Here is a 22,875-nt window from a genome sequence, read left to right on the forward strand (position 1 = left end):
AGCTCTTTAACCTGAGTGAGAAGAGATATGACATCTCCAGACTTCACGCCAAGGTAAGTTCCTCCAGAGCTTCACTTTATTTAGACGTTTGTTGGCATTACGCTGGCACACGGCTAGTTTGGATAGACCAGAGCTGATTTTTAGACTATCTGAGTTCCTCAGTTTCACCATGTTGCTTTGTTCATGGCCAGATGTGAACACATCTGCACTGTTATGGGTGGAGTGGTACATAATAGTGGTAGATGGATATATATCATTTATCCTGATTTATTTCCTATGACCAAATGACTTGTTGTATGATCTGTACATGATGTGTCTTTCTGATGGTTGGCTGCACATATGGGTCAGCTTTCTCCAACGCCCCCTGTCTAGTGTTGCCTGTAGACTAGAAGACCAGCCCTGACCACGTTGTGATGATGTCAGTCCAGCTTATTTTTGGTCATTCTTGTCTTCTGAGTCCTTCCACAAGTCCTGACGTACTGTAACGTCACCTTCAATGTAATTATATCATCGCCTTATCACGCTCCCAAAGTAACAGAACTCGCGGCACTTAATCTGGTTCAGGAGCTCCTTTTCTGTTCTGGCCGTCTCGTACGCTCGCTCAGTGATGATCATCTTCCTCCATAAGATGTTCTCTGATGCGCTTGTTCTCAAAAGCCTGATTGCATCTTCCTCTTTAGTGATGGTGCTAATACCTTGTTAATTTGACTGTCACCGACATCCCTGTTCTTGACGTCACCATTTCATTATAATGAATTTTTTTTTTTTAAATAATATTAATAATAAAAATAAATATAATAATTAATAATAATAATAATAAATATCATGACAATACATATAGTAATAAAAATAATAATAATAAATATAATAATAATAATAATAAATATAATAATAATAAATAAATTAATACTAATAATAATAGTAAATATAATATAATAATAATAATAATTATTATTATTATGATAATTAATAATAATAATAATAATAGTAATAATAATAAATATCATGACAATAAATATAGTAATAAAATAATAATACTAAATATAATAATAATAATAATAATAATAAATATAAGAATAATAATAATAATAAATGTAACAATAATAATTAATAATGAATAATAATAAAAATAAAATAATAAATATAATATAATAATAATAATAATAATAAATATAATAATAGTAATAAATATAATAATACTAATAGTAAATATAATATAATGATAATAATAATAATAATAAAAAAGATATTTAAAAAAATAATAATAATAATAATTGCTGTAGGATTTGTAATATTAACAATAACAAAACAAAACAATAAAAGCAAAAAATTAATAATTAAAATATTACTACCACTACTACTACTGTTATTATGAATAATAATAATGATAATAAGTAAGAAAAAAGTAAGAAAATTCCTAATACTACCACTAACAATATTAATAACACAAGAAAAAAACAATAAAATAGAAAACGCTGCTTTTTTAAGCTGTTAAGGGGTTTAATCATAACACAATAGAATATAAAAATGTTCAGCGCTGCACATTGTGGATTAAAGTTTCTAAACCAGATGGAAACTGGTCAAGCTGAGACTGTTGAGACTGTCGAGTCTGCGAGAGCTTTCCAAACTCAACACGTCCTCCTGTGTGCTTCAGGTGCTGGACTTTGGCTGGCCCGACCATCACGCTCCGGCTCTGGATAAGATCTGCAGTATATGTAAAGCCATGGACACGTGGATGAGCGCCGACAGCCATAACGTCGTGGTCCTGCACAACAAGGTAACGGTTACGGGCTCTACCAGGGTTAAAATCATGGAATGAATGATAAATCCTGACTGCAGTGTTAGTAGAACGTGTGCAGTAGATGGCGTTCTCATGCTGTCGGCTGTTTGTATGTGTGGGGACTCCGGAGGATTTGAACTGACGTGGCTGCAGTCCCGGTAACGCACCATACCCCACACTGTCTGTGCCGGATCCAAGGAATGAGACGGAAGGGAAATATTCTCAGTGCTCCTCAGAGTTTGGAAAACCTCGGCGTGACCTTTTGAGTTGAATTCCTCGAACGTTGTTCCTCCTCGGTGAGCTCTGAGGTTATTCCATCAAACTTTTCCTCACTGGTAACCGATCCGGTGACGATGGAATGGTAGCCTCAGGCCGCCGTTTCTTCCTCGCTGCTTTCGGAGGCGGTTTTCCGGCTGAGCGTCTCTCTGTGTCACTCAGCGCCGGGAGGAAAACAAGACGGCGCAGCGGCTTATCTAATAACGACGCCGCTCAGCTTCCTTCCTGTCTGTGTGAGAACCGTCAGGGCGCTCGACCCTCCCGGCACGTACACCCAAACACCTCCAAACACAGCTACATCAGGACACTGTATGAGCTACACTGTCCACACTACAACGTCCACACTACAGCATCCACACTACAGCATCCACACTACAGCGTCCACACTACAGCATCCACACTACAACGTCGACACTACATTGTCCACACTACAATGTGCACACTACAGCGTCCACACCACAACATCTACACTACAACGTCCACACTACAACGTCCACACTACAACGTCTACACTACAGCATCCACACTACAACGTCCACACTACAGCATCCACACTACAACGTCCACACTACAGCGTCCACACTACAGCATCCACACTACAACGTCCACACTACATTGTCCACACTACAATGTGCACACTACAGCGTCCACACCACAACATCTACACTAAAACGTCTACACTACAACGTCCACACTACAGCATCCACACTACAGCGTCTACACTACAACGTCCACACTACAGCATCCACACTACAACGTCCACACTACATTGTCCACACTACAATGTGCACACTACAGCGTCCACACCACAACATCTACACTAAAACGTCTACACTACAACGTCCACACTACAGCATCCACACTACAGCGTCTACACTACAACGTCCACACTACAGCATCCACACTACAACGTCCACACTACATTGTCCACACTACAATGTGCACACTACAGCGTCCACACCACAACATCTACACTAAAACGTCTACACTACAACGTCCACACTACAGCATCCACACTACAGCATCCACACTACAACGTCCACACTACAGCATCCACACTACAGCATCCACACTACAACGTCCACACTACAGCGTCCACACTACAGCATCCACACTACAACGTCCACACTACATTGTCCACACTACAATGTGCACACTACAGCGTCCACACCACAACATCTACACTAAAACGTCTACACTACAACGTCCACACTACAGCATCCACACTACAACGTCCACACTACATTGTCCACACTACAATGTGCACACTACATCGTACACACCACAACATCTACACTACAACGTCTACACTACAACGTCCACACCACAACATCTACACTACAACGTCTACACTACAACGTCCACACTACAACGTCTACACTACAACGTCTACACTACAACGTCCACCCTACAACATCCACACTACAATGTCCACACTACAACACCCACACTACAACATCCACACTACAGCGTCCACACTACAACATCGACACTACAACGTTCACATTACAACACCCACACTACAACATCCACACTACAGCATCCACACTACAGCGTCCACACTACAACATCAACACTACAACGTTCACACTACAGCGTCTACACTACAACACCCACCCTACAGCGTCCACACCACAACATCCACTCAACACCCACACGACAACACTCACACTACAACACCCACACCACAACACTCACACTACAATATCCACACTGCAACGTCCACACAATATTTATGTGGATGAATTTTTAAACTGCAGTTTATTTATTTATAGACACCAGACCTAAAATTGTTTCACAATGCAGCTTTAACCCTAATTATTTATTAATTAATTTATTTATTTAGCCCTGTAATCATTTAGCTCGGCCGTTTAAAAAGCAGAAACGTTTATTTATTTGTTAGCGATGACTCTTCATACTCGCTTCAGCCTCAGCCGCAAAGCGAATCGGTTCCGCTGGAGTTTGGGATTAGTACCATCCCGAATATATTTCTCCTACAAAACCACACAGGCGTTTTAATAGGAAGCCGTAAAGCTGGAGTTGCCATGGCGAACGGTGTTGCTGGGTACAGCGGTGGAAAGTCCATGACTAACTGGTGGAACTATGCAGTAAAAGCCAGTTCCGAACCCGCCGTGCCGGATCAGTTTGTTTTTAATAGCTCAGCAGAAGCTGAACGTTTTCCCTCCCGATGGTACGAGGTATACCGACGCCTCACGCTTTATTTACTGTTCTCTTATTGTTCTGTTTCCTCCCGTGTGCAGGGGAACCGAGGCAGGACGGGCGTGGTCGTGGCGGCGTACATGCACTACAGCAACATCTCAGCCAGGTAAGATTTTATATCCCACAATCACAAGATCCGCAGCTGATCGACCTCGTGAGCAGTACAGACGCTCAGACACAAAGACCCGACTGTCCGGGGATACTGTCCTGAATTAGTTTTAAATCAGGTCTGATAGAATTACTTCTTTTTAATGCCCCGCCCTTTTATACAGCAGCCTCACTTAGTTCACTTTGATAATAACTCCAGGCGTGTCGTTTGTAATAAATGCTTCTGATTGGTGGTTTAAATCCTTGTGGCGCCACTACCGCTGAGATCTGGGGATCCAGGGTTTGAATCTCAGCGGTGCTATCAGCCGGTCAGGCGTCTGCATGGACAAGATTGGCACTTGTGAGTGCACTCTAAGTGCAGGTCCCAAGCCCGGATAGAAATAAGAGGGTTGTAGGGATTCCTCATAACTGATGCAGTTACGCCCTCTGCTGGCTGATCGATGGTGCTGCACTGCACATGATTGGGAATTGGATACAACTGCAGTAAGTTGGGACAATTTAAGCAATTGAGATTTAGGGGCCTTGCGGAGGGGCCCAACAGTGGCAACTAGGTGGTGATGACTAGTCCAGTATCGTAACCACTGAGATACGACTGTCCTTGATTCAGGTGAACTGGTTCAGATTTAGATTCATACAACTGAATCGATTTAGAGAAATGATTCTTTACTAAGAATCAGAGGACCAGGAGTGTTTAATGATCGTCCACAGTGTCGTGATTTCACTCACCAGTTCATAATCCTAACGGGAATATTGTTATACTTCTTTAAATTAAACATACCCACTTCCCTGTGAACTCTTCTGGGGGGGGCGGGGGGCTGGGGAAAAGAAGACGGGGAGAGTTTTAGATCTGTTTTATGTGAGAGCGCCACCCAGAGGTCAAACAGTTCAATAGCTGCACGAGTTTAATTTTATTTCTAAAATACCTCGGGCCTGCGGGTCGTACCTTGGACACCCCTGACATAATAATGATAGTAATAATTCCACACGAATGCCCCCCCCCACCCCATCGTTTTCATTTATTTATTTATTTATTCATGAGACGTAAGTTTGGAGTCTCTGTGAACTCAGCTGCGTGTTCTGTGTGTTCCTGAAACACTGTGTTCTGAGCGTGTGTTTGTTTTGGCCCACAGTGCGGACCAGGCTCTGGACAGGTTTGCCATGAAGAGGTTTTATGAAGATAAAGCACTTCCTGTGGGTCAGCCCTCGCAGAAAAGGTCAGTTTTACCTCGTTTCCTGTCACCCCGAATTCCTCTTTTCCCAGGGCCGGTCTGGGAGGGAAGGGGGGGGGGGGGGGGTCTTGGCTGAGTGGGGATGATGGTACCTCATCACTTTGAGTTCGGACTGTACCACAAACTATATGTGACTATATTTCAGGAATCACATGTCTGGTAAAAACACTGGTACAGAAACCACAGTACTTATACTGGGATGAAGAGAACATACAAAACTCCTTAATACAGTGAAGGGGGGGGCGGGCTCATGGAACCCATGTTGTTCTGTAACACCCAGTCTGTTTACTTTGCCAAAATGATGTAGACATCTCTTCTAATTATTAAGCACATACACCGATCAGCCATAACATTAAAACCACCTCCTTGTTTCTACACTCACTGTCCATTTTATCAGCTCCACTGACCATATAGATGCACTTTGTAGTTCTACAATTACTGACTGTAGTCCATCTGTTTCTCTACATGCTATGTTAGCTCCTTTCATGCTGTTCTTCAATGGTCAGGACCACCACAGGACCACCACAGAGCAGGTATTATTTAGGTGGTGGATGATTCTCAGCACTGCAGTGACACTGACATGGTGGTGGTGTGTTAGTGTGTGTTGTGCTGGTATGAGTGGATCAGACACAGCAGCGCTGCTGGAGTTTTTAAACATCTCACTGTCACTGCTGGACTGAGAATAGTCCACCAACCAAAAATATCCAGCCGACAGCGTCCCGTGTGCAGCGTCCTGTGACCGCTGATGAAGGTCTAGAAGATGACCGACTCAAACAGCAGCAATAGATGAGCGATCGTCTCTGACTTTACATCTACAAGGTGGACCAACTAGGTAGGAGTGTCTAATAGAGTGGACAGTGAGAATGATCCACCACCTAAATAATACCTGCTCTGTGGGGGTCCTGACCATTGAAGAACAGGGTGAAAGGGGGTAACACAGCATGTAGAGAAACAGATGGACTACAGTCAGTAATTGTAGAACTACAAAGTGCTTCTATATGGTAAGTGGAGCTGATAAAATGGACAGTGAGCATAGAAACAAGGAGGTGGTTTTAATGTTATCATCAGTTTAGGGAAGGCCCTTTTCTGTTCCTCCATTACTGTGCCCTTGTGGACCTCTGTGAAGATAAATCATGTTTTTATGAGTTAGGGGTGGAAGAACCCCGTTGGACACCTTTCAGATGACCTGAACATGAGCGCCTGACTTTACAAATGTCCTTTTAACTGAATGGGCACAAATTCTCGCAGACACACTCCGAAACCTTAAGCAGAAATGTGGGGGCCTTCCTGGTCGCAAAGACAGTCCGTCTTCTGATAACAGCCATATAATGTAGTTCAATTCGTGGTCCTCTGCGTGAGAATTACAGGGTCGTCAGAGTCCCTCGAACCGCCCCCTGTTCCTCCCCGGGGGAACCGGCATTGACGCTTCCTGTTTTGGAAAAGCTGAAGCGCCCGGAGCAAAGCAAAATAATTCTGTGCTGTAATCAGGATCTCATAAGATCATCTCACGACCCCTGATGGAATCCACGGGGCCCGTCTCAAACCCACTAAGCTCCCTGAGTAGAGAGGGTTGTAACTGACCGAGGGAGCTGGACGTGACGCAGAAGAGGATGCTCTGATTCTGACCAGGATGCACAGGAGGAGGGACGGTCTGAGCATGTGCAGAGGAGGGATGAGAGTTCTGTAGGGAGACGGTGCTGAGGAGGAGGTTTATGTAGGTTGTGGCGACCCCTAACGTAACACACACACACAACAGGTGTAACCTGCAGCACAGATGAGATTGTTTACAGCCAAGCAAGCTTTAGTGTCGCTTAAATGAAGTGAGGTTCAGTCCCGAACACTCCAACACACTTTTATTTTTAGATGAAGGTTCATAGTTCTACACTCGTTTAATGTGTGTGTGTGTGTGTGTGTGTGTGTGTGTTCAGGTACGTGCAGTACTTCAGCGGGCTGCTCTCAGGTCACATCAAGATCAACAACAAGCCTCTCTTCCTGCACCACGTCATCATGCACGGCATCCCCAACTTCGAGTCTAAAGGAGGTGAGCTTCTCCCCGTCCCACGTCGCCCGCCGGGCTGGGTGAGGACCCACCACGGAAGGACCACACGGGAGCAATAGGGAGCCGGGTTTAGACGATGATGGATGAGAGAGGTGGCCGTGATTTAAGGGTTAGCGGTTAGACAGAGGAGAAAATAATAAAAAGCTGAGGAACACGAGGAACACTAGTTCTGTTTGGGGTTTTATTTATGGGGACGCCTGGAATGTGACTGACCGCTCCCTCTGCTCCTAAATTTAGTCAAATTAAGAGGTTTTATCATCATTTCAGCTCTATACAGGTACATACTGAAATAAAACAGCGTTCAGGACCAGGACCAGGGTGCAAAATGACACAATAAACACAGTGCAGATTAAAAAAAACTGTACAATAAATACAGGAGACATTTCTAATCTAAAGTGATTGAAAGGGATGTGACCAAATACAAGTGTAGTGTTGGTCAGATGGTACGTGAGGTATAAACATATTCTGATATAAAGTTATTAAGAATAATGTGCAAAAATTCAACTGTGCAAGATGTGAGTGATAAAGTCACTGAGTCGTGGCGTGTACATAGAGTTGTTTGAGTCCAGGGTGCAAGACTGTATTGGTTGTGTGTGTGTGTGTGTGTGTGTGTTTGAGTGAGTTTGTGTGAGTTTGTGTGTGCATATGAGTATGAGTATGTGTGTGTGCTTGTATATATGTGTATGTACTGTATGTGTGAGAGTGTGTATGTATGCATGTCTGTTTGTAAGTGTGTGTGTGCAAGTGTGTGTTTGTGGTGTGTATTTGTAAGTGTGTGTTTATGTAGGTGTGTGTGTGTATGTCTTTGTAATTGTATTTTGTGCTGTTGGTATGTGCGTGTGTGTGTATTTGTAAGTGTGTGTTTGTGGTGTACCGATGTTAGTGTTAGTGTTAATGTGTGTGTGAGTGTGTGTATGTATGTGTATGTGTAAGAATGCATGTGAGTTTGTGTGTGTGTGTGTTTGTAAGTGTGTGTTTGTGGTGTACCGATGTTAGTGTGTATGTGTGAGTTTAAGTATGTGTGTGTGTGTGTTTGTAATTGTATTTTGTGCTGATGTTAGTGTGTGTATGTGTGTATTAATATGAGTTTGTGTGTTTGTGTGACTGAGTTTGTGTGTTAGTGTATGAATGCATGTGTGTGTATACGTGTATTTATTTATGTATGTGTGTGTATGTGTGTGTGTGTGTATGTGTGTGTATGATGGGTGTGTATGTATTTATTCATATGAGTTTGTAAGTGTGTGTTAGTGTATGTATGTGTGTATGTATGTGTGTGTGTGTGTGTGTATAAGTGTATGTATGTATGTGTGTGTGTGTGTGTATAAGTGTGTGTGTGTGTGTGTATGTATAATGTGGGTTTGTAAGTGTGTGTGTATGACTGAGTTTGTGTGTTGGTGTATGCATGTGTGTGTATGTATGCATACGAGTGTGTGTGTGTATGTGTGTATAAGTGTATGTATGTGTGTGTGTATGTGTGTGTATGTGTAATGCAGGTTTGCAAGTGTGTGTGTGTGTATGACTGAGTTTGTGTTGGTGTATGCATGTGTGTGTGTGTGTGTGTGTGTGTGTGTGTGTGTGTGTGTGATGGGTGTGTCTGATCGTACACTAAGCCCTTGTTTTCTCTCTCTCCTCTTTTTTTGGGTCTCCAGGCTGCCGCCCGTTCCTGAAGATCTACCAGGCTATGCAGCCAGTCTACACATCTGGGATCTAGTAAGAACCGCTCTTTGTTTTTAATACCTCCATCCCACCCTACCCCCCTACCCCCTCACCCCCGGGCCTGGCATCTTGGCCGTTACCCAAACACCCCCCCCTCTTTTTTGGAGTTATTTGGAGCGCTAATAATCATACACACATGCAGAAGCAGGGTAATGCGTGCACCTCCTACACCCCTGCATTCAGACTGCGCTGGTAATGTTTGTGTGTGTGTGTGTGTGTGTGTGAGGGCCTGATCTGAAGGATTTCGGGTTGAAATGAGACAGTAGCAATGTGACTGTAGGGATTTGTGCCTTCATTAGAAGCAACATGTTCACTATATGGACAGAAGTTCTAAACTGCGACCCATTTTTGTCTGTGATCTACAGTAACGTCCAGGGCGACAGTCAGACCAGCATCTGCATCACCATCGAGCCCGGCCTGCTTCTGAAAGGAGACATCCTGGTACGTGCGCTAGGACTTCTTCTGTTAGCTAATCTAATGGTTTATATTTTAGCACCTTCACTTCTTCACGTGTTTATTAGGGGTTTTGTTTTAAATTGCCCCCCCTCCGAAGTGCGCGCTACACCGACCCCTTCTTACTCGCCCGTACTTCGGTGGATCGGTGCGTGAGGTCGGTCTCCATGTTCGGGCTACTAACCAGGGTCCTTTCATGCCGTTTATTAGCAACACCCAGTTAGCCTTCTTGTTTGGCAAAGAATGCCACGCATGCCCGCCCGGTCTGGCCAGCGCCCGGATTTACAATTATTAAGAATAATGTGCAAAGATGCGAGTGATAAAGTCACTGAGTCGTGGTGTGTGTGAGTTGTTTGAGTCCAGGGTGCAAGACTGTGTTGTTTGGGTGTATGTGTGTGTGTGTGGTTGTATATATGTGTATGTATGTGTGAGAGTGTGTATGTATGCATGTCTGTTTGTAAGTGTGTATTTTTGGTGTGCCAATGTTATCGTTAGTGTGTGTGTGTGTGTGTGTTTGTGTGTGTGTTAGAGTGTGTATTTGTGGCGTGCTGATGTTAGTGTGTGTGTGTGTTAGAGTGTGTATTTGTAAGTGTGTATTTGTGGTGTGTGGATGTTATCATTAGTGTGTGTGTGTGTGTTAGAGTGTGTATTTGTGGTGTGTGGATGTTATCATTAGCGTGTGTGTGTGTGTTAGAGTGTGTATTTGTGGTGTGTGGATGTTATCATTAGTGTGTGTGTGTGTGTGTTAGAGTGTGTATTTGTGGTGTGTGGATGTTATCATTAGTGTGTGTGTGTGTGTGTGTGTGTGTGTTAGAGTGTGTATTTGTGGTGTGTGGATGTTAGCGTTAGTGTGTGTGTGTTAGAGTGTGTATTTGTAAGTGTGTATTTGTGGTGTGTGGATGTTATCATTAGTGTGTGTGTGTGTGTGTGTTAGAGTGTGTATTTGTGGTGTGTGGATGTTATCATTAGTGTGTGTGTGTGTGTGTGTGTGTGTGTTAGAGTGTGTATTTGTGGTGTGTGGATGTTAGCGTTAGTGTGTGTGTGTGTGTTAGAGTGTGTATTTGTGGTGTGTGGATGTTATCATTAGTGTGTGTGTGTGTGTGTGTGTGTGTTAGAGTGTGTATTTGTGGTGTGTGGATGTTAGCGTTAGTGTGTGTGTGTTAGAGTGTGTATTTGTAAGTGTGTATTTGTGGTGTGTGGATGTTATCATTAGTGTGTGTGTGTGTGTGTGTTAGAGTGTGTATTTGTGGTGTGTGGATGTTATCATTAGTGTGTGTGTGTGTGTGTGTGTGTGTGTTAGAGTGTGTATTTGTGGTGTGTGGATGTTAGCGTTAGTGTGTGTGTGTGTGTTAGAGTGTGTATTTGTGGTGTGTGGATGTTAGCGTTAGTGTGTGTGTGTGTTAGAGTGTGTATTTGTAAGTGTGTATTTGTGGTGTGTGGATGTTAGCGTTAGTGTGTGTGTGTGTGTTAGAGTGTGTATTTGTAAGTGTGTATTTGTGGTGTGTGGATGTTATCATTAGTGTGTGTGTGTGTGTTAGAGTGTGTATTTGTGGTGTGTGGATGTTATCATTAGTGTGTGTGTGTGTGTTAGAGTGTGTATTTGTGGTGTGTGGATGTTATCATTAGTGTGTGTGTGTGTGTGTGTGTGTGTTAGAGTGTGTATTTGTGGTGTGTGGATGTTATCATTAGTGTGTGTGTGTGTGTGTGTGTGTGTTAGAGTGTGTATTTGTGGTGTGTGGATGTTATCATTAGTGTGTGTGTGTGTGTGTGTGTGTGTTAGAGTGTGTATTTGTGGTGTGTGGATGTTAGCGTTAGCGTGTGTGTGTTAGAGTGTGTATTTGTAAGTGTGTATTTGTGGTGTGTGGATGTTATCATTAGTGTGTGTGTGTGTGTGTGTGTTAGAGTGTGTATTTGTGGTGTGTGGATGTTAGCGTTAGTGTGTGTGTGTGTGTTAGAGTGTGTATTTGTGGTGTGTGGATGTTAGCGTTAGTGTGTGTGTGTGTGTTAGAGTGTGTATTTGTGGTGTGTGGATGTTATCATTAGTGTGTGTGTGTGTGTGTGTGTGTGTTAGAGTGTGTATTTGTGGTGTGTGGATGTTAGCGTTAGTGTGTGTGTGTGTGTTAGAGTGTGTATTTGTGGTGTGTGGATGTTAGCGTTAGTGTGTGTGTGTGTTAGAGTGTGTATTTGTAAGTGTGTATTTGTGGTGTGTGGATGTTATCATTAGTGTGTGTGTGTGTGTTAGAGTGTGTATTTGTGGTGTGTGGATGTTATCATTAGAGTGTGTGTGTGTGTTAGAGTGTGTATTTGTGGTGTGTGGATGTTATCATTAGAGTGTGTGTGTGTGTTAGAGTGTGTATTTGTGGTGTGTGGATGTTAGCGTAAGTGTGTGTGTGTGTGTTAGAGTGTGTATTTGTGGTGTGTGGATGTTATCATTAGTGTGTGTGTGTGTGTTAGAGTGTGTATTTGTGGTGTGTGGATGTTATCATTAGTGTGTGTGTGTGTGTGTGTGTGTGTTAGAGTGTGTATTTGTGGTGTGTGGATGTTAGCGTTAGTGTGTGTGTGTTAGAGTGTGTATTTGTAAGTGTGTATTTGTGGTGTGTGGATGTTATCATTAGTGTGTGTGTGTGTGTGTGTGTTAGAGTGTGTATTTGTGGTGTGTGGATGTTATCATTAGTGTGTGTGTGTGTGTTAGAGTGTGTATTTGTGGTGTGTGGATGTTATCATTACTGTGTGTGTGTGTGTGTGTGTGTGTGTTAGAGTGTGTATTTGTGGTGTGTGGATGTTATCATTAGTGTGTGTGTGTGTGTGTGTGTTAGAGTGTGTATTTGTGGTGTGTGGATGTTATCATTAGTGTGTGTGTGTGTGTGTGTGTTAGAGTGTGTATTTGTGGTGTGTGGATGTTATCATTAGTGTGTGTGTGTGTGTTAGAGTGTGTATTTGTGGTGTGTGGATGTTATCATTAGTGTGTGTGTGTGTGTGTGTGTGTTAGAGTGTGTATTTGTGGTGTGTGGATGTTAGCGTTAGTGTGTGTGTGTTAGAGTGTGTATTTGTAAGTGTGTATTTGTGGTGTGTGGATGTTATCATTAGTGTGTGTGTGTGTGTGTGTGTGTTAGAGTGTGTATTTGTGGTGTGTGGATGTTATCATTAGTGTGTGTGTGTGTGTTAGAGTGTGTATTTGTGGTGTGTGGATGTTATCATTAGTGTGTGTGTGTGTGTTAGAGTGTGTATTTGTGGTGTGTGGATGTTATCATTAGTGTGTGTGTGTGTGTGTGTGTGTTAGAGTGTGTATTTGTGGTGTGTGGATGTTATCATTAGTGTGTGTGTGTGTGTTAGAGTGTGTATTTGTGGTGTGTGGATGTTATCATTAGTGTGTGTGTGTGTGTTAGAGTGTGTATTTGTGGTGTGTGGATGTTATCATTAGTGTGTGTGTGTGTGTGTGTGTGTTAGAGTGTGTATTTGTGGTGTGTGGATGTTATCATTAGTGTGTGTGTGTGTGTTAGAGTGTGTATTTGTGGTGTGTGGATGTTAGCGTAAGTGTGTGTGTGTGTGTTAGAGTGTGTATTTGTGGTGTGTGGATGTTAGCGTAAGTGTGTGTGTGTGTGTTAGAGTGTGTATTTGTGGTGTGTGGATGTTATCATTAGTGTGTGTGTGTGTGTGTGTGTGTGTTAGAGTGTGTATTTGTGGTGTGTGGATGTTAGCGTTAGTGTGTGTGTGTTAGAGTGTGTATTTGTAAGTGTGTATTTGTGGTGTGTGGATGTTATCATTAGTGTGTGTGTGTGTGTGTGTGTGTTAGAGTGTGTATTTGTGGTGTGTGGATGTTATCATTAGTGTGTGTGTGTGTGTTAGAGTGTGTATTTGTGGTGTGTGGATGTTATCATTAGTGTGTGTGTGTGTTAGAGTGTGTATTTGTGGTGTGTGGATGTTATCATTAGTGTGTGTGTGTGTGTTAGAGTGTGTATTTGTGGTGTGTGGATGTTATCATTAGTGTGTGTGTGTGTGTTAGAGTGTGTATTTGTGGTGTGTGGATGTTATCATTAGTGTGTGTGTGTGTGTGTGTGTGTTAGAGTGTGTATTTGTGGTGTGTGGATGTTATCATTAGTGTGTGTGTGTGTGTTAGAGTGTGTATTTGTGGTGTGTGGATGTTATCATTAGTGTGTGTGTGTGTTAGAGTGTGTATTTGTGGTGTGTGGATGTTATCATTAGTGTGTGTGTGTGTGTTAGAGTGTGTATTTGTGGTGTGTGGATGTTATCATTAGTGTGTGTGTGTGTTAGAGTGTGTATTTGTGGTGTGTGGATGTTATCATTAGTGTGTGTGTGTGTGTTAGAGTGTGTATTTGTGGTGTGTGGATGTTATCATTAGTGTGTGTGTGTGTGTTAGAGTGTGTATTTGTGGTGTGTGGATGTTATCATTAGTGTGTGTGTGTGTGTGTGTTAGAGTGTGTATTTGTGGTGTGTGGATGTTATCATTAGTGTGTGTGTGTGTTAGAGTGTGTATTTGTGGTGTGTGGATGTTATCATTAGTGTGTGTGTGTGTTAGAGTGTGTATTTGTGGTGTGTGGATGTTATCATTAGTGTGTGTGTGTGTGTTAGAGTGTGTATTTGTGGTGTGTGGATGTTATCATTAGTGTGTGTGTGTGTGTGTTAGAGTGTGTATTTGTGGTGTGTGGATGTTATCATTAGTGTGTGTGTGTGTGTTAGAGTGTGTATTTGTGGTGTGTGGATGTTATCATTAGTGTGTGTGTGTGTGTGTTAGAGTGTGTATTTGTGGTGTGTGGATGTTATCATTAGTGTGTGTGTGTGTGTTAGAGTGTGTATTTGTGGTGTGTGGATGTTATCATTAGTGTGTGTGTGTGTGTGTTAGAGTGTGTATTTGTGGTGTGCCGATGTTAGCGTAAGTGTGTGTGTGTGTTTGTAATTGTATTTTGTGCTGATGTTAGCGTTTGTGTGTGTGTGTGTGTATATTTTTAAGTGTGTGTGTTAGCCTTCTTGTTTGGTAAAGAATGCCACGCATGCCCACCCGGTCTGGCCAGCGCCCAGACGAGCAAATAAAACATCGGCCGATAAAGACACGGCATCCCGTCGCCCTGGATATCAGCGAGTTTCTGTTTTGCTAAGGGCAAATAAACAAAAGCCAAATAAATCAGATAATTGAGGGGAAAGAAACGGGAAGCCGAACATCTTGTCGGGGTTTGGGACGTAACATCCGAGTATTCGGAGCTACTGTAGAGCCTTCGATATCCAAAAATGTTCCAGCATTAATCAGAAATCAGATTTAGTTATTTATCGTGAGCATGGACGCCGATTTTAAATAAAATGCAGTTTCAGAACGTTCCAGATGTAGATTATCGTAGATGATATGAACACAATATACCATATTGTGATTATTATTATTATTATGGTTGAAGACCACGGCCACTTGTGTTTTTTAGTCCTGTCTCTTCCCACCCAGCAGACTAGTGGCTGACTGTGTCTGCTGCACCGTCTGCACCGATATCAGAGCTGCCAGCGCCGGTGCACTAGAGGAATATAAAAATACGATGAAATCGAGTCTGTCTTTAACAAAGAAACATATCCACCGGATGGCGCTATATATTTAGCATAGACGGTCCGGTCGATCCTACCAGAGCGATGTACGTAGCGAGGGCATCTGGCTATTCCAAACCATTCACAGTACCTTAAATCTCGGGTTCAAGGCCCAAAGACACGAGTTACATTTACATTTACATTTTCCGCATTTAGCAGACGCTCTTATCCAAAGCGACTTACAGTTATGACTAAACATTATTTTATTCAATTGGGGGTTAAGGGCCTTGCTCTGGGACCCATCAGTGGCAACCTGGCAGTGGTGTGGTTTAAACCAGCGACTTTTAGATTCCTAGTCCAGTACCTTAACCACTCGGCTACAAATGCCCTTCCAAAGTTCCAGCTGTGTAAATCAATCAGTGCATCAAGAATTGTGATTGGTAGATAACAGCAAGTGTTCCAAAGAAAAATACCAACCGCCCGGCCGTATCGCAGACTCCACCAACCCTGCGTCCGCGACACGACAGAGTCGTCTGTCAACAAGAGAGTACGGACTCGCCCACCAATCAGGACGATCAGTGCAGTAGTTTTTTTGGCTTTCTGTTCCGGGAACAGCGCTGCATTGCAGTCCACCATCATGCCAACATCTCCATAGATTTATTTCATCTCGACCCCTTTCTTGAACAGTGCCCAGAGCACCGAGTGCTTCGTCCAGCCGTAGCTTTAATCAGCGTTAAAGTTCTGCTTGCGACGCACCGTCCGGCCGATGAGCTCAACGTCCTTTATACCTCATAGACAAAAAAGTTGATTTTAAAAGCTCTGAGCTGAACGTGTGCCAGGGAACGTACATCCTGGCACCAGCTGATATAAAAAATAACAGAAATCGATATGGAAAAGGACTCGATTCTAACAAATGAGGGAAAATAAAAAAATGAGGATTTTTATAGTGTAAACCAACACTGTAGGATCAACAGCTTGTGTGCGGCGTTTAACTGACGCTTTTATTTAAAGTCACTTATTATCATCACTATATATATAGAAGGGCCTTGCTCAGGGGCTTGAACCACCAACCTTATGATTACTGGTTCAGTACACTGTATACAATTGAAGCAATTAAGGGCCTTGCTCAGGGGCCCAACAGTTGCAACTTGGCGGTGGTGGGGCTTGAATTGACAACCTTCTTAACCACTGAACTACCACTGCCCATCAGTACACTATATACAATTTAAGCAATTAAGGCCCTTGCTCAGGGGCCCAACAGTGAAAGCTTGGCAATAGTGGGGCTTAAACCGGCAACCTTATGATTACTGGTCCGGTACCTTAACCATTGAGCTACCCTTAGCTATCACTGGTTTGTTGACCCTCTCATTTTAAAACCTTGGGCGTTAGAATGGCTTTGCCCTAATTTGCTGTCATACCAGCCTCCGCTCCACCAGAAAGGCCTTTCACGAGGCTGTAGTCATAAATTAGGGACCAAATTGGGGACCTTTAGGGGGACCAAATCCACCCGGAAGGATGCTGGGAGGGGTTCTGCTACTGACTGATCCAAACATTACGGAAAGCGAATGAGTGGAACGTGTTCATTTCTAATTTGTGCATCAGTATATTGGGGGAGGGCGGGACGCAGGGGTCCAACAGTGGCATATTGGTAATGGTTGGGCTTTAACCGGCAACCTGCTGATTATTAGTTTAGTACCTTTACCACTGCACAAATTGATACTCACAAGGCGCAATCATCTGCGCCTTTGTGACCCTCTGCTGGACAACAATGGTAATGCAGAAGCATCACGACTCCCAAACTCGCTCCCAAACAAATCAGCACCTGCAGGTGTGAACGTTTTATTTGTATTTTTGTTATTTAATCCACCATAAATATTTATAAGACTTTTTATGTCTGTCGTGGCCCTGTTGTGGCCCCTGTGGTGGCCCTCGTGGCGGCCCCTGTGGTCGAAAGCTTTTAAGCTCATCTCTGCTGATGAATATCTTGGCTGGGATGTGAAGGATGGATCCTAAATGTAAGCGCTGGCACGATTCTCGGAGCTTGATGTTCTCGATGGCTACGGCGCATCGTTTCAGTAAATCACCGAGCCGGACGCGCCGCTATACGAGCCGCCAGCGTCGGTCCCCTGAGAAATGCCGAGAGGTTAGCGTGCCAGACCGCTAATGGAATTTTGCGTTCCGCTTTCAGCCATCAAATCATCCCGTGTGGACGGAGATCGACCGCATGATGATGTAGAACACTTTGTGAAGGTCACGCTTTAATGACTCGGATAGATCCGCAGCTCACGAGCATATATTATATCTGCACTTTCTCTCAGTTTAGTCATAGCCAGCTCCTCTTGCTCTACTGGAGACCCTGATAGTGTACAAGGAGGTTATATTCTCCCGACACGCCCTCCCTCAGAAGCGCCCCCTTCTTATTCGCTTGTACTTCGGTGGATTGTGCATGAGGTCGGTCTTGCGCATGGAGAGTCACGCTCTAATCTCCACGTTCCTCCACTTCTGTACAGACGCCTTGGGACGCCTCCTTAAACAGCGTCAAACGCCCCGCCCACTTTTTAGTCCTTTTAGTATGCACAGCCGATCGTGCCCACTAGGGGGTGCCCAGCTCAGTAGCAGGGCTGAGATTCGAACTTTCCGTGTACCGATTTTCATTGGCGTGGTCCTTCTTCCTCCGCAGCTGAAGTGCTACCACAAGCGCTTCCGAAGTTCCTCCAGGGACGTGATCTTCCGGGTTCAGTTCCACACGTGTGCCGTTCACGACCTTAGCCTCGTGTTCGGCAAGGACGAGCTGGACGAGACCTTCAAAGGTAAAGTTCTGCTTTTTATTTATTTATCTTTAAACATCACAGAACAAATGAAGATGAATTTTTTTTGCTTTCTTTCTTGGGATTAGATGAGAGATTTCCCGAATATGGAAAAGTGGAATTCGTCTTCTCATTCGGCCCAGAGAAAATACAAGGTAAGAACTGAGGTGCTGCTCTCATCACTTTTCTACATCGTCGCCTTCTGATGCATTTTTCCAGCATCGTACCAACTTTTTAGTGCCGTCAGCAAAAAATGTTTGCTGTTTTTGGATGAACTCGTAGCCACTGATGCGCCGCTGCTTTCACATCGTCATCACATGAAAATCTTCTTCCTCTTAAAGCTTCTCTTAGCCTCCAAAAAGGTGGAAATCAGATGGAGCTAAATCAGGACTATAAGCATCTCTCAGTCTTTTAGACACGACTGATTACTACAGAACAGAACCAAACAGAACAAAACAGAACAGAACCGAACAGAACAGAACCAAACAGAACAGAATAGAACCAAACAGAACAGAACCAAAGAAAACAGAACCAAACATATCAGAACAGAACCAAAGAGAACAGAACAGAACCAAAGAGAACAGAACCAAACATATTAGAACAGAACAGAACAGAACAGAACCAAAGAGAACAGAACCAAAGAGAATAGAACAGAACCAAAGAGAACAGAACCAAACATATTAGAACAGAACCAAACAGATTAGAACAGAACCAAACAGAACAGAACAAAACAGAACAGAACAAAACAGAACAGAACAGAACAGAACCAAACAGAACAAAACCAAACAGAACAGAACTAAACAGAACAGAACCAAACAGAACAGAACAGAACTAAACAGAACAGAACCAAACAGAACCGGACAGAACAAAACAAAACCAAACAGAACAGAACAGAACTAAACAGAACAGAACCAAACAGAACCGGACAGAACAAAACAAAACCAAACAGAACAGAACCAGAAAGGTGTAAATCAGATGGAGCTAAATCAGGACTATAAGCGTCTCTCAGTCTCTCAGACACGCCCAATTCCTCCTCCTCCACCCTCATCGTTTATAATCACAATATACACGTGAGGAAACTTTCTGAAGATCCCTCGTTTTTATCTCTTTATTTATTTATTACAGATTTTGAACATTTAACTGTAATTTGAGATCTCTCCAGATTCATTGAATCTTTCCACATTATTTTGTACAGTAGATGGTGAAAGACCACCTATTCAATTATTGCCATAACAAGCGGTGGTTACGATACTGGACTAGTAATCAGAAGGTTCCCGGTTCAAACCCGCCAATTTCAAATTGACACAGTTGGACCCCTGAGCAAGGCTCCTAACCATTGAATTGCTCAAACTGTGTTCAGTCATAACTGTAAGTCGTGTCCGCTAAATGCGCAGATGTAATTTAATTGACTTGGATTCCCTCCTGAAGTTTGGAACACGGTGGTGAGCCACGATCCATCATCGCTCGTGCAGACTGATCCTTGGTGGATCCTCCTTTTATACCCGATCATGATTCCCTCACTCAACTTAAATATTCTATAACTGTTTTACTTTTATTTTGCCTCCGTCCCAACTTTTCTGGAGCGTTTTAATAATTGTTAATAAATTAATGAATTAATTTCTGTATATTTTAAAGGTTTGGGTCACCTGGAGAACGGACCCAGCGTTTCTGTGGACTACAACACCCAGGATCCTTTGATTCGCTGGGACTCGTATGAGAACTTCAATCAACGCTTTGAGGACTCCATGGAAAGTAAGAACCTCAAACACTTCAAAGCTAAACGGCCACGCCCGGATCGTTAATCTCTGATCTTTATTAATAATCCTAATTCTGTTGTTAAATGTTGTATGTGGACACCTGACATTACATTCGTTTGCACCTATACAGGCCTTACATTTTCTGGGAAGGCTTTACACAAGATTCTGGTGTGTGTGTGGGAATTTGTGCCCATTTAGTCAAAACTGCATTCGTGAGACATTCCAATTCATCCCAGAGGTGTACACTGGGGCTGAGGTCAGGGCTCTGTGCAGAATGCTGGAGTTCCTTCACACCAACCTCATCAAACCATGTACGCTGTATAGCCAAAAGTATTTGGACACCTGATTTTGAGCTTGTCTGACATCCTATTTTAAAAGCAAATAGCTAGAACAACAGCTGCTCTTCTGAGAAGCTTCTTACGGGCTGAAGTGCGTCTGTGTATGGGGATTTGTGCCCATGTTGGTCAAGAAAGCCTCAGTTGATGTTCCGGTTCATTCCAGAGCTGTTTAGTGGGGCTGAGGTCAGGAATCTGTAGGACTCTAGAGAGTTTTGCTTTGTGCACAGGGCGCAGTCAAGCTGCAACAGGGCGGGCCTTCCCTAAACTGTTGCTGCAGAGTCAGAAGCATGTAATTTGCAACTGTTAGCAACTGTTGTATATACAGTACATTGATCAGCCATAACATTAAAACCACCTCCTTGTTTCTACACTCACTGTCCATTGACATTTTATCAGCTCCACTTACCATATAGAAGCCCTTTGTAGTTCTACAATTACTGACTGTAGTCCATCTGTTTCTCTACATGCTTTGTTACCCCCTGACACTCTGTTCTTCAATGGTCAGGACCACCACAGAGCAGGTATTATTTAGGTGGTGGATGATTCTCAGCACTGCAGTGACACTGACATGGTATGAGTGGATCAGACACAGCGGCGCTGCTGGAGTTTTTAAACACCGTGTCCACTCACTGTCCACTCTATTAGACACTCCTACCTAGTTGGTCCACCTTGTAGATGTAAAGTCAGAGACGATCGCTCATCTATTGCTGCTGTTTGAGTCGGTCATCTTCTAGACCTTCATCAGTGGGCACAGGGCGCTGCCCACGGGGCGCTGTTGGCTGGATATTTTTGGTTGGTGGACGATTCTCAGTGCAGCAGTGACAGTGAGGTGTTTAAAAACTCCAGAACTACAAAGTGCTTCTATATGGTAAGTGAAGCTGATAAAACTGACAGTGAGTGTAGAAACAAGGAGGTGGTTTTAATGTTATGGCTGATCAGCATATATATTTTAAATAACTAAACCACGTAGAAGAACAAAGCAGCTATATTAAATGTTCCACAGACAGATTTTGCCAGTGATCTATAAGATAAGCACATATGTATTACGTATCTACGTCCCGGGGAACGTTTGTCCTTGTTGTTGTTTTTATTTATATATGAACCACATGTGTGAATTTTGTGATGTGATGTGGAATGCCCTTGAGATCTTGGACTGGTTCAGTATTTTTACTGGTACCACGTTCCGCTCCGTGTTCGGCTGGAGCGGTTTGCGTGAGCGGCTACAATAAGCGGTGGTACGTGCTGGCGGGGTGCGTGGGGGGTGCGTGAGGGGAACAGCCGGGTTTAATCACATCTAATAAGAGTTAGCAGCGCTTTCCTCACACACCTTCCTAAACTCAAACATCAGCACAGAAGGACAAACCTGCTGGTGCAACAAGAGCAAAATAGTGCAAATTGTGCATCAGATTAATACACACTGACGCTGGGTGGACGGAGGAGGCAGGTACCTTCAGGTGTCTGCATGGCCAGGATTGGCTATCCGAAGGGCGGGGAGGTAAAAACAGCCTAGACTTTAGGAGATGCACGTATCAGTGCGCTCCGAGTGCAGGTCCCAAGCCCGGATACAAACAAATATCATGATGGGTCCCGAGCCACACCAAGAAACAGCGGGCACAAGGCAGAACAGAAAGAACCCTTTGCAGGGCACCACACAGCTGTTTACTCAAACTTTAGACCATCATTGAACTTCTTGAGTCTTCTTATCCACTCACATTAGCATTAAAGCTAAACCTGTCCTGTAACGTATCTAACATCATCATCCTGTCCAGACCTCCTAAACCCGGGACGTAATCCGGATCGTAAAAGCACGCACTACACATCCTGAACAGACGGCGTTATGGCTCAGCTCCCGCTGGACACGTGGATGTAATCATAGAGTCGTATGTTGTGCATGTTGAGGACCCTTGACCACCCAGTTCACCCAGTTCTGACTTTGTTCCCTGTCCATGTCGGGTCAGCAGGTCACACACACCACATTCCAGTCGTAACCGATGATTTGTGCTCTGTAATTCCGGTGTAGAATAAAGGACCCAGAGTTCTACTGCTGCCGGGATGCAGTTTTACTGTCTGTAGTCCAGAACTGTAAGGAATTTAGGGTCTGTAATCATCATGCTTGTCCATAGGGGGCGCTCAGGTGGTGCTCGCTAGCCCACTATTGCCGAAGTCTGGAAATCCAGGGTTCGAATCTCAGTGTTGCTTTCGGCCGGTAGGGCGTCTGCATGGACATGATTGGACAGACAGGTAGATAGATGGATAGATAGACAGACAGATAGATACATTTATTAATTGATAGACGGGCACGTAGGTAGGTAGGCAGGCAGACAGACAGGTAGATAGATAGCTAGATAGACAGACAGACAGATAGATATATAGACAGACAGACAGACAGGTAGGTAGGTAGGTAAAAAGATAAATAGACAGACAGACAGACAGACAGACAGACAGACAGACAGATAAACAGACAGGTAAGTAGGTAGGCAGGCAGGCAAATAGATAGATAGATAGATAGATAGATAGATAGATAGATAGATAGATAGATAGATAGATGGACGGATGGACAGGTAGACAGACAGGCAGGTAGGTAAGTAGACAGACAGACAGACAGGCGG

General features: G+C 43.5%; 1 protein-coding gene across 12 annotated transcripts in view; it reads left to right on the forward strand.

Annotated features, from left to right (window-relative positions):
- tns1b (tensin 1b) overlaps positions 1-22,875 on the forward strand; it is a 237,564-nt gene that overhangs the window by 158,358 nt on the left and 56,331 nt on the right. For 11 of the 12 annotated variants that reach the window (XM_063006574.1, XM_063006567.1, XM_063006573.1 and 8 more), the window contains 10 exons: positions 3-53; positions 1,655-1,777; positions 4,318-4,382; positions 5,515-5,598; positions 7,542-7,654; positions 9,322-9,382; positions 9,754-9,829; positions 18,045-18,174; positions 18,261-18,326; positions 19,807-19,923. In XM_063006574.1, coding sequence (XP_062862644.1) covers positions 3-53; positions 1,655-1,777; positions 4,318-4,382; positions 5,515-5,598; positions 7,542-7,654; positions 9,322-9,382; positions 9,754-9,829; positions 18,045-18,174; positions 18,261-18,326; positions 19,807-19,923 — 886 coding nt within the window. Of the gene's footprint in view, positions 1-2; positions 54-1,654; positions 1,778-4,317; positions 4,383-5,514; positions 5,599-7,541; positions 7,655-7,676; positions 8,116-9,321; positions 9,383-9,753; positions 9,830-18,044; positions 18,175-18,260; positions 18,327-19,806; positions 19,924-22,875 lie in introns of those variants that run through there. The other variant, XM_063006578.1, reaches the window with a different exon arrangement.

This window comes from Trichomycterus rosablanca, chromosome 12, assembly GCF_030014385.1.
Source record: "Trichomycterus rosablanca isolate fTriRos1 chromosome 12, fTriRos1.hap1, whole genome shotgun sequence".
Classification (NCBI taxonomy): Eukaryota; Metazoa; Chordata; class Actinopteri; order Siluriformes; family Trichomycteridae; genus Trichomycterus; species Trichomycterus rosablanca.